Raw genomic sequence first — 12748 nt, forward strand, 5'->3', positions numbered from 1 at the left:
ATAACCAGATGATGTATTTGTTGTAAAACTGAACAAATAAACAAACAAATAAATACTGTATCACTGAGTGTGTTTGATGAACAAGTACCCTCATCAACACCCAAGGCATCAGCAGTTGCAAGACAGTAATCTGTGTATTTGTTGGTACCTCTGAAGATCAATATCTAGGCTCCTATTTTTAACAGTAGAGTAAATCCTGTAGTCACACTGTACATATAATTATTATTTCTGTCTTTCTCTTCCCATGTACAGCTGTTCATGAACATTCCCCACTCTGAGCCATGTATGATCTGATAGCACTTAACTTACTTTAGTGTTTAGAACACAAACGTTCAAGTCAATTTGAATCAATTTTGTTTATTTAACAACAACTCACAATAATAGCCGCCTCAAAATGCTTTATTTTATAAGATAATCACCTTAAAATAAAAAGTCTGCTTTAAACAAGCACCTGGTAACAGCTGGGAGGAAGAACTAAATCTTACACTGACAGAAACTAAAATATGTGGATGATATCAGCCATGTGTGAATTAGATCTATCTGGAGCAATGAAGCGCAGAAACAAGAAAACAAGAAAAATTGTTTTTCAACAAACAAGACTGTAGATGTAACAATATTTGAGATTAAATATCTTATAGGAAACACATATTCATATAACACAATTGCAGCTCTCCAAGCAGCTTCCATAAAATAAAATTTAAAGTTGATCTTTTCCTAAAGCTGTTAAAAGAAGAAAAGCAACTTTATAGAAAAATGTCAAGTGATGCTTAATTCATGCAGGGGAAGAGAAACATGTATGCTTATCATACACATCAAATGATTTTAGAAACAATACAGGAAACATCTGTAAACATGCACTGCTCAAAAAAAATTAAAGGAATTATTTTTAATCAGTGTTTAGCATCACATCACTCAAATGTCTATCCTCGATGAAGTAGCAGAAAATGTAGTTAACACTAGGTACAGCAGGGTGAGACGATCCCTGGATGCTACAGAGGTTGTACAGGATGTCCAACTCCTCTAGGATGCCAATTCAGTGCATGCTCAAGAGTCTGTCACCCACTGTCAGACCCTATTGTGCTGTGGGTCCTGGGTTCCTCCTGGTATGATAATGACCACCCTCATGTGTTGAGAGTATGCAGGCAGTTCCTGGAGGATTACGGAATTGATACCACTGACTGGTCCCCACACTCGCCTGACCAAAATCCAACTGGGACATTATGCTTCTCTCCATTTGAAGCTGCCATGCTGCAGCTCAGACTCTCCAGGAGCTCAGATGCCCTGGTCCAGATCTTGGAGGAGATCCCCAGGACACCATTGACTCATTATTCATATGCTCCAAGATTGTCAGGCATGCACACAAGCACACGTTGGCCAAACTGACAACTGAGTATCATTCTGAGTTGGTGCAATGAACATTTGACAAAATGGACAAACCTGCTGCATTATTTTGTCACTTTGATGTGTCTCTGCATTTAGCCCTCTGTAGGTTGTTGACTTTCATTTCCAAATGTTGTTTATTTTTATTTTTTTATTTGTTGTTTATTTATTGAGCAATCTAAATGTAAAAAGACTCTAAAAAGCATCCTGGTCTCAAAGCCAGATCATCAGTTGGTGCTATTATGATGAAAGAAAGTTTGTTTGACTTTATTTTATTTTACAAAACAGTGCATAATCTCATTTTCTCCAATGAGCTCTTTACTTCTAATGGAATTAACTCAGTTTTGTCACTGATCCGGTTGGTTTTGCAGATCTTGTTATTAATCTGAAAGAAATGGTGCAGCACAATTCAGTCATTAAAGGTGATTTAGAACTAAATTTACTCCCTAAAAACTTAAAAACTTTAGTATTTAAGTTCATCGTTACAGCAACATGTAAGCTATTTTATTTCTGCACAGTTACCCAGAGCTGTTTGTGATTTAACTTCAGAATAAACTGTTTCATCAGCTGCTGCAGGAGCTGGTTTTCCTGCAAATAAAGAAATGATTTGTCAAATGTCATTGCAAGTGCCTCTTTGTTCAAAGTGACAACTTGATTTATTTATACGGTTTTCCTTGGTGTGTAAAACGTGTAAAACCCAAAACAAAAGAAATAAGGTACTCATTTTATTACATTACTTACCTTTGTGTCTCTTAGGTTTCGCTTTAGTGTAATAGACCCGTGCGTACAACAGGCTGTCATCTAAAAGAGGATGGACAGATGAGCAGCATTAAAAAATGAGTGGCTTTAATTTCCTTTATATTTCTGTCAGTTAACACCTACAGTAACTCATCACAGGAACAGACTGAAGGAGATTTTCGCTCTATTGAAGACGAGATTTTATGACAACCTGTTACTGTTAAATCTCATTTCAGTGTCAGATCACTTCAAGCTTCCTCCACCCTGGTTATTAAGGTCAGTGACCCTATAATCCAATGATATCTAACTGATATCATTATAACCCTCTTAAAATGATGAAATAATGGTGTAGTCAATGAAGTCAAGAAAAAAGTTATATATTATATTACTTTACTCACCGTTGTCTTTCTTGGTTTTAGATCTATCGTGGGAGATCTGTGCATACAGCACACTGTCATCTGAGAGAGGACGGACAGATGATCAGGATAAAAGGTTAAGTGTGTTCATTTTCATTACATTTATATATCTGTCAGTCAACAACACACTGATCATAGAAACCTATTGAAGGTCTATTAAAGATGTTTCTGTCATGTTTAAAAACCTTTTCTATGAAAACCTGTCAACCCTCAAGTCAGTGTCACATCAGCTCAACCCTGCTCAGCATGACCCTTCCACTAAGCTCAAATCCAAACCTAAAGGATCACCGTTCACTTTTCCTCCATCTTTGCCATTCTATACTCCTGCACTACTCATACAATTTATGTCCTCTTAAAACAAGATAATGTGCTCTAATCAACAGACTCCTCAAATGTTTCTTCTAATCTCTTATCTGAAACAGCACTGAAATTAATTCCACGTGATTCTTCTAGGTTAAAATATTAGAATAACAATAATAACAATGATGTTTAATACATAACTTGGCATAAGAAAAATGAAAACAAAACATACTGACATTTACAAAACAATTATACCAAAATAAAGAAAAAAATATTAATCTCTGAAATGTAAAAACAACCAAACAAAAAAAGGATATAAGCAAAGAGTTAAAAAATGAAGACATGAGGTTGATTACTGGTTGTTGTCTCATACTGTTAGTAGTGACAGGAACACCAGCAAAAAGTGAAACTAGAAAACAATTAGTCAGGAGGAATGAGATGGATTCATAAAACAGATTCACAGTGGTTTACGTTTTGTAGGACAGACTGATCTTAAAGTTGAACTGACCCTGTGTTACACTGGAAGGACCAAGTGTCCAACCTCTTTGTTTTCTTATCTGTGTGCAGCTGATTTCTAAAACTTCAATGTTTAAACATAAATAATCACATAGTCTTCATATGTCAATGCTACTGTATCTACTTTACCATTTTGTGTGTCATCATGGTCTTTGATTGATTCATAAACACAAGCATCACCTACAAAAACAAGCCAATGTTAGGTTAAAAATTGAATTTCTTATGTATGGGTTTGATTATCTTCTAAATCAGCAAACTAGAAACAGATATATTGGACCTGGAGTTTAAAAATCGTCAGTAAATAAATTAATAAATACAACAACAACAACAACAAACTTGTCATGGATCAGGCTGACCTTGGACAGTAGAGTTATCTTGACTGTGTTGAGCTTCATCCTTGATCATGTGGTTCATTGCAGAGCTCTGATTTGTGCTCCGAGTCCTGGTGGAACAAAAAAAAAAAAAAAAAAAAAGTAGTAAACCTGTAGATATAATAAGAAACACAGGATGTAGTTCTAGTACAGGAGAGGGGAGATTTGAACCAACCTGACAAAGAAGGAATCTGTAAGAAAAGACAATTACATTTTTTATTGTAACCTGTTGTGGTGCAAAATTTTACATTGAGCGTTCAGGATACATCTGTGATTTTTATTATTTACATCATATTCAGTTTAATATCAGATGGTTAATGGTCTCACCCTTTGACTGTTTGAAGCGACACAAAAGCAGAAGAAGAAGAAGAATCAGTAAAACTCCACAAACGAGTCCAACGATCAAAGGAGTGAGAAATGAAGAGCTTTCAGGTGCTGCTGTAATAATACCAGGCTTTAATTAGATGCATTTAAACAGATTATTAACATAATTCACATGGGAACATTTTAAAATATAGTATTATTTACAATATCACTATTCCTAATAATAACTGAAAATATTCTATTTGTTTTACTATCATATTTCTCTGTGGTGACTATTTACCTGAATAGTGATTTAAAAAAAACCTTTTGAATTTCACATCACCTGTTTATCATTCCTTTATGAACAAAGGTCTTTAAACCAGCAGCATATTTTGATTCATGCAAGTGGTGATAAATTCTGTGAATAGTTTTCTAATTCAAATACATAATGTCAGCTTTACAGAGACAAAAGTATATATCGCTATTTTATCAATTTGTATTTATACTTTAAAGCTCTGTGCTAATATGTTTAAGCTCAGAAGAACACTTACGTTTGTTTGCAGACACTGTGAATTTTTCAGTAATGATAATTATTATTATAATTATACAGTAGATGATGAGTGAGCATAGAAGTAGATTCACATCTTCATCTATTCTAAGTATTGTATAAAAACATAATGAATACTGACAAACTGAAGTATTCACTCTAATCTGTTGAACCCTGGTGTGCACTCTCCCCTCACAGTTGTATTCTGCATCATCGGGTTTTAAAAGCATATTTAACTTCCTGAATTCATTTTTGTTGGAAGTTTGGTCGTTTTCTATTCATACATCCACTAAAGGTGTAAATGTCAGATCATTAACTTTTCACATTTTGTGTTTCTAGAAGAAGAAAAAAACTCACCCCTGCGATCAATCCTGACTGACTGGCTGTCCTCTGTGTAGTAAACTGGGTTTCCTCTTCCTCCTCTGCACCTGTAGAGTCCTTCCTGTGAGACACTGATTTGTCCATTTGAGTGGAAAACTGCATCTTGTGTGTTCAGAGGTTCAGAGGAGTTCTCATCTCTGTACCAGTAGTATTTCCATCCAGATGATGATGATGATGACTTCACAGAGCAGATCAGGGTCAAACTGCCCCCTGCTGGGATGTCTCTCATATCAGAAGTTATTTGGGCCTTTGGTTGATCTGCTGTTGAGTTTAAACAAAGACACAAAGAAAATATGAATATATACCCCACATGAGGGATCACACGGCCCTGATGTTGTCTCCATTGATGTTACCTCTTGTAAACCTCCTCTCCAGTTTCCAACAACACATAGGAAGGAATAAGACTAAACTGAAATGGTATGAGTAATCTTACAGATGCCTATAATGCATTTTATTCTTTTAGTGTTTATTTTTTTCTGTTTCATTGTGATTCTTCTTTGGATTTATAAAATAATACTTGTGCTTATTCTGTGTGATTCCTTCGTATTACCACAACAGAAGACACAGAACTTATTTATGAGATTTCTTCTAATTTCAGACTTTCATAAAGCATTTTCATTTGTTTAGCATGTTTTTTCATCATAAGTTTGCTTTGATTAGGGAATAGTCTTCTTCGTACATGATCAGAAGAAACATACCAACATATCTCTGTCTCTATAAACCTAATATCAAAAACTTCCACATCACTGTTTGTTCCATTAATACAACAAAATGCATTAATTTATCCACCACTGTTCATGCAAAGTTCTTAAATAAAGTGTTTGAAAGCATCAATTTCATGACAAAAAAAGAAAGAAGAACATTTTTCACACAGTTCACCTCAGCTGGCAAAACAAACCAGTCACTAAAAATGTTGATTGATGCAACCAAATCACTCTCTCTCTAGGATGCCTCGCCCCAGAGTAATGAAACTAAACAAGGAAAATATTGCATTACTTCTTGTAATCACAAAAGAAAACTAGTAATTAAAGAAAAAACATTAATCTTACTATCTCTAAATGTTGGCTAATTTAATATCGCTAATATGCTACATCTTCAGCCCACACATTTAGTCCACTTTGTATTTCCACAGACATCACCTCAGTGTTTGTTTGTAATAATAAATTTTTCCACCTTGTCAGTTTTTTTCTGTTTTTTGTTTTTCTGTCATTATTGTCCTCAGGTGATGGAGCAGCAGGTCAGCATTGGCGTCTCTATACCAGCTGAAAGTTCATGACACAAAGTGGTGACAAACTGTCTACAATGAGGCTACTATCAGCTGCAGCTCTTTGTCTGACTAACAATGTAACATGCTTTGTAGACCATTGAATTCATCCTGTGCTGACCATTATGACATTTGTCAAATGGAGATCACACAACAAACATGACTTACTTGATGCTGACAATGTGAAGGCTTCACTCCACTCTGTTGAAGAATATGAGTCATCTCTGCGTCGACTCTTACACATGTAGTCTCCACTGCTGGACTCAGAAACTCTGAATGTCACATCATTATTGTGTGTCCACTGTGTGGGTGTGCTGGGTGCTCTCCATTCATACCACCACTCAGTGGTTTCACCTCCTTCCTGCACCTCACATGTCAGAGTGATCGTCTCACCTCTGAATATCTGAGGCCAGTTGGGTTGTTGTTTTACAACAACTTTATTGGAAACTGTTTACACATATTAACAGTTGAGATACAAACAGAAACATGAAATCAACACAGAAAACTCAACATTGTATGTTTGATAATCATGAGTGAATGTATATTTCAAACTAAATTACTGAACTCACTGGTTTTCTCAATGGTGACATCATCACTTTCATAAGTGTAGTAAACTGGGTTTCCTCTTGTTCCTATGCAGCTGTAGATTCCTCCTTCAGATACTCTGATATCTCTGTTTTGTTGATCTCTGATTTTACCTTCATAGGTTGTTTGGGTTCGTCTGAACCACTCATATTTCCATCCATCAGAGCTCTGCAGAGAGCAGGTCAGAGTCACACTGCCCCCTACTGGTATGATTGTTGTTCCTGCTGTCAGTGTGGCCCTGGGTATACCTGCTGTTATCAAAAAGACAAAAAGAAAACACAAAGCCATTGAACAACATTTTTAAAATATGCTTTCATTTGATTTAAATTCCAACTTCCAAGAAGAGATGTCTTTGCCGAGCACGCATCATTCTCAGGGACTCCTCTCATCCTGCCAATAAAACTCTTCCAGCTCCTCCCCTTCAGCTGACGCTACCGGACCCTACAGACTAAAACCAGCAGGTTTATGAACAGCTTCTTCCCCACAGCTGTCACCTTACTGAACTCAGTCCCCTGCTGAACCTTTCCATCCACACCCACTTATCCCTCCTAATGACCATGATCATGACTGTCATTCATTCTCAACATTCACCATATGCTTACATTGGTTACTGCTATAGTTTAGGACACTGAACCAGTATAGTCTCTGGTATAGTGCGTACACTGTTTACTATTATAGTCTATTCAGAGCGCTACGCTTCCACTGTGAATATATTCATAGCACTCTGTAGATCTGTTTACCATATGTAGCACATCTGTATATATTTAGCAAAGCTTTATATTTGTTCATAGTACATCTGTATTTCTGCCCGTCTGTATAGCAATATAGAACATCTGTATACTATATAGATCATCTGTATATCTGCTCTCTCTGTACATAATCTGTTCATAACTATCCCACCATTGATTTATACTACCCTTATCTGTATATAATTGCTCCCATTTTTTAGCACTTACTACTCTTGCACTCTGATCAGATGCAAACTGTATTTCCTTACCCTGTATTTATAAATGTGTAATGACAATAAAGTTGAATGCTAATCCTAATTAAATTTATTTTTTAAATACAGTTTAAGATCATTTTAATTTTTTCTGACATAGTAAGAGAGCTACAATTTTGAGGTTAGTCGGGTAATTCAGGTTGTAGATCTCTAAATAAGCACATTTCAAATGTTTGTCCATTCTTTGGCCTGAAGAAGTCACACTGAATGTAAACTAATGCAGTTCACTGTTGAAGGAAACACACTGATGGGTTCAGAGGGATCTGCCTGGTTTCACATTTAGATAACAGAAACATCGTCACCTTAAATTATGTGGAGCTTTTGATGTTTCTTTTTTCATTATTTAAATTAAATTTCATCCACAGTTATTCTTGTTATACATTAAAACATGCACATGTTGTAATGACAAAAAATATATTGTCTGAGTATTTTGGTTGTAGTGTGTACTGTCAACAAAGTTAGGTAAAATGCAAGGATCTTGGTTAAAGTTTAAAGTTTCAATACATTGGAAATAAAATAGTTTCAATGAAACATTTATTAAACACATATATTTTTTTATAATTCAGATGAGTATTTTAACTGGAGTCATCACATTATTAATCACTGAGGACTTACCTAATACAGTTACAGAGACAGTATTACTGTTCTTTGTATAATCTGACCACTTTGAGCTGCCATAGCACTGGTATTTACCACTGCGATCTGTGGATCTCATTTCTAATGTGTAGACTTTGTATTCACTGTAGCGGACATAGTCTCGACCATCCTTGTTGATTGCATAATACCAGTCAGTGTCTCTTCCTTCATTCATGTCACACTTGAAGGTAACAAACTCTCCAATGAAATAACTGGATGATTTGGGTTCAATAGTTAGCACAGCAGCTAGAATCAAACACAAACAGACAATCAGACAACAGACAATCTGAAACACTTATTTAATGCTCAAGACAAGACATTGATTGATAACACTTTATTTATATTCACACAAAATGAAAATACAGTGATAAATCAATAAAAAGAAACACAAATAGGATCTGCATTAGAGTCATACAGGTTGAGAATAATCTTTATTAAATAAAAAGGAAGAAATTGAAAAAGGAAAACTGTTCAGTCACCTTGAGCGTGTCCACTGCAGACGAGCGTACAGAGCACTACAATAAAGACAGAAACTTCAGACATTATCAAACTAAAGACACCAAAATGTAACATAAATAAAAAAACTGTTGGTAATGATGTGTCTCATTTCTTGAGGCACATGATCAATAGTGAGTTAATGACCTTCTTAAGGAACAATCCCACTAGGGTTTAAAGTCCAGTCGCTTTCTTACCAAGCTCCTTAAAACACTTGGAGATTTTCAATGTCTACTATGATCTGAGTCAGTGCACTGAAATCTAATCCAGTCTACAAACAAACATGGTGATAACAGACATGAGTGTCCTCTGATCATATGACCTGAAATGGTACAGGCCATCCTCTTTGGGCAGCCAGTGAAAGACTGGGTTCCAAAAGGGAAATGATCTCCCCAGTATTTACTTTGTATACTAGAAAAAAATCTCAAAAATTAATGCCATTGACAAATTGCAGTGGGTCACTTCTGTCAACAAGAATTTGTCTAGAAGGTGATATTTGTTGATCAACATTGACATATTTTAACTAATTTATGTGTCTTCTACATTTAAACCTGCCTACTGGGAGTTTTTTTTTTTTAATCTCCATTTATGGCTGGATGAGCTCTAATCTTCCTTTAGGAAGCAAGTTTCATTTAGTCAGGAGTAGGATTACCTGGACTAAGGAAGCAAATTTCTGTTAGTCTGCATTAAAAGGCCTATTTTTAAATCTAGCACTGGCTTTAATTACTGCCTTTATGTGTTTAATAAAATGTAACCATGATTGGTTACATTTTATATTACGATGTCAAAAGCATCAAAATATCACTGATGGAGAAACAAACCTTTCTTAGATAAACTAAACCAGCTCAACTCTGATCTGAGTCAGTGCACTAAAATCTAATCCAGTCTACAAACAACCATGTTGGTAACAAACATGAGAGTCCTCTGATCACATGACCTGAAATGGTACAAATGACTGATGCTCTGTTCTTCTTACTAAAACATGTTTATGGATCAGTATGAATCAAACAATAGAAGTCAGTGATGTACTCACAGAATAGGCCCAGCTCACAGAGCAAAGTGGCTCCCATCCTCACATCCAGCAGTGACACGTCTGAAAACTTCTACAACTTTCTGTAAAGAGAGAGAGTGAAGCAGCAGCACAGCAGATACCAAAGAGCTGTGAAGGAAACAATGACTTTTTAATACTTCTTCTCTCTGCTTCCTTCCTTTTACACAGAAATAACAACTTAACATAGTCTGACCACCACATCATGTGATACATTTATACTCTCCTGCAGAAACATATCAGGCAGATTTTTATCAGAATGGCTATAAAAAAATATATATATATACTGAAACTAAACAATAATAGCTTGACTGAGTGCCCAAAATGAGATTTAACTGTGAAGTACTTTAGTTCATTTTACAGCCCAGAAACACAACGAGAAACATTGTTCAGATTCAGATTGCTAACAAGTATCTATCAGGCATTAGATATTAAAGTAACAGCGACGGATATTTTGTTGCCTTTGTCTGCTGCTTGTATGCTTGGTTTGATTATTATGAGCTTTATCACCAGTAATAATTACCCTCATAAACACTACATGTATACATCATTCAGATCGTTTTAAACTGCAGTAGATGCATAAATGAAGACAACTGATTAAACACAACCAAGACAATAAACTTTTACCATTCCCTTCCTGTCACAGATGTAGTCATTGAGTTGGCTGCTGCAACTTTACAAGGAGATGATGATACACTAAATATTGATGCACAAAATCATTACATTGCTTCAAATATACATTAAATAGATTTGAGGTGAGCCCCCATACCAGCTGATAAACAGAGATGTCATACTTACTGAGCAAATGTTCACAGCAGATGTTGGTAATCCACACACTTTCCCACACAGCAGTGAAATCAAGAACTGACAGTAATTTTATTTTTATTTCATTAAACTAATGCAGATTCCTTTAACATATCTTTCCACTGTGGTGACATCTTAGATTGGTCATAAATTCACTCACAGAAAGTAAGCGTGCACTAGTTAAAATAGAAATGTGTCCTTAACCAGAAGTGACCGTGAGACCAGATGAAGTCCTGCCCCCTTTCTCAGCTCCTCTCTGTTTTCTTACAAGTAGTTGTAACTGCTGTATTAATAAATAACGACAGTGCCTTTTAGCTTCACTTAGTAACTAAAAAGCACACTTACACACTTAGTTACTCATTTCCATGGCTAAATTTTTAGATAGCAGAGCACAGCTGCAAACAAAGCAGCTGTTTATATACTTGAATGTGTTTTACAGAATTAACGGTGTAAGTCAAATAAAGGAAGCAATAAGAGGAAGCAAGCAGTTCAGCAAGGCAGAGTTAGCATGGCAATCTGATAACGTACAGTTATTGGTGAAACACAATTGTGCTTCCTGCACCCTTTACTTCATAAGATGGTGGACTCCAGCTCGTATTGAGGCGATTTGCTGCTGAGTGTGAAGAGGAGGGAATGAGAATCAGCACCTCCAACTCTGAGCCGTGATTGACACTGGATAATTGTTGAAGTCATAACTGTGGTTTAGGGATGAGTTCTGGCCCAAAGCACAGGATTTTAAGGATCTTGTGGCAAGAGTGGAGTGGGAGATTGGCAGGTGGATTGGATGATACTGTGTGACATATGCAGTGATATGGATGCAGGACCAGTGTGGTGTAGTGAAGTGAGAGCTGAGTGTGAAAGTGAAGCTGTCTGTTGGCAGGTTGATTTATCTTCCTACCCTTGTGTGGTCACAAGCTCTGGGTAGTGACGGAGAGAATGAGATGGAAGACATTAGCTTCTAAAGGTGCAGTTAGAGAACATATCTTGAAGCAAATCATAAATCATAATGTTATTTATATATTTATATGTATATATGTAGTATGTAGCTGGAGCTATAATATACTATGTAATAGTGTGTGAGTCACAGTGAACTTTCACAAAACTGCATTGCATAGATTTTATTTTTTATTATTTAAATTGAATTTTTGTAATAATAAGGTTCCACATGTCAATGTTGTCGGGGGCATTAGTCAGTGGGACACCGCTAGCAAACATGTTGCATATGTGGAGGTTCCCAGACAGAGTTGCATGATCTCCACACTGGTAAGGCACATTCGCTGTAGGTCCTCTCCCTGTACTAACTTATAAGTTTAAGTTTGGTGTTGCTTTACTAAGTGTTAGTTCTTAGAGCTAAATGTCCCCAAAGTGCTTTTGATTACTTTTAAAGGGAAAAATAGTAATTGAATCTGACTTTTATCCATTATAACACCTATTTATGTGTTTTTCACCTGTGCTAAACAGGGATGAAGAGAGGCCTGCTGCTGTGTGTTTCCCTGATTGTGCATTTTGTCTTTTAGAGTTTGTAGAGATTTTGTTTTATGTGTATAATGAGTTTGTCATCTAAAGCTGCACGTTAAATAGTATTTTCAGCCATGTTGGGAAAATTTACTCTTGTATCTATAGGTTTTTTGTAATTGATCCATCTTAGCGGGGATTTAAATATTATAACTGATTATCAGTAGTTTGTTTTTGAGTATACTTCCTCATCGTATCAGAGGTGGGTCGAGTATCTAAAAATTGTACTCAAGTAAGAGTAGCATTACTTTAAAATATTATTACTCAAGTAAAAGTGAAAAGTAGTTGTCAAAAAAGTTACTCAAGTAAGAGTAAAAAAGTACTTGGCGAAAAGACTACTCAAGTAGTGAGTAACTGTTTGAAATGTCCGATTTATTTTATAAATAAATGCTATCAGACAAACAGAAATAAATAAATATACAAATTTGACCATTTTCAAAAGGAATATA

At 35.7% G+C, this 12748-nt stretch overlaps 1 protein-coding gene and 1 long non-coding RNA gene across 2 annotated transcripts; both read right to left on the reverse strand.

Annotated features, from left to right (window-relative positions):
- Positions 1-761: 761 nt before the first annotated feature.
- LOC113014193 (carcinoembryonic antigen-related cell adhesion molecule 5-like) lies at positions 762-7190 on the reverse strand. Its single transcript, XM_026155566.1, has 12 exons — positions 7136-7190; positions 6786-7049; positions 6385-6663; positions 4929-5213; positions 4049-4159; positions 3897-3912; positions 3707-3792; positions 3480-3530; positions 2517-2576; positions 2122-2181; positions 1903-1968; positions 762-1765 (listed from the first exon to the last, which is right to left on the reverse strand). Exons 1-12 carry the CDS (start codon positions 7188-7190, stop codon positions 1761-1763), a joined length of 1338 nt encoding a protein of 445 aa, XP_026011351.1. The 3' UTR covers positions 762-1760.
- A 1399-nt stretch (positions 7191-8589) lies between these two features.
- On the reverse strand, positions 8590-10044 carry LOC113019219 (uncharacterized). The gene is made up of 3 exons (XR_003271990.1): positions 9966-10044; positions 8917-8952; positions 8590-8683 (listed from the first exon to the last, which is right to left on the reverse strand). It is a non-coding gene; the product is annotated as an uncharacterized LOC113019219 (long non-coding RNA).
- Positions 10045-12748: the final 2704 nt, after the last annotated feature.

Source organism: Astatotilapia calliptera, chromosome 3, assembly GCF_900246225.1.
Source record: "Astatotilapia calliptera chromosome 3, fAstCal1.2, whole genome shotgun sequence".
NCBI lineage: Eukaryota > Metazoa > Chordata > Actinopteri > Cichliformes > Cichlidae > Astatotilapia > Astatotilapia calliptera.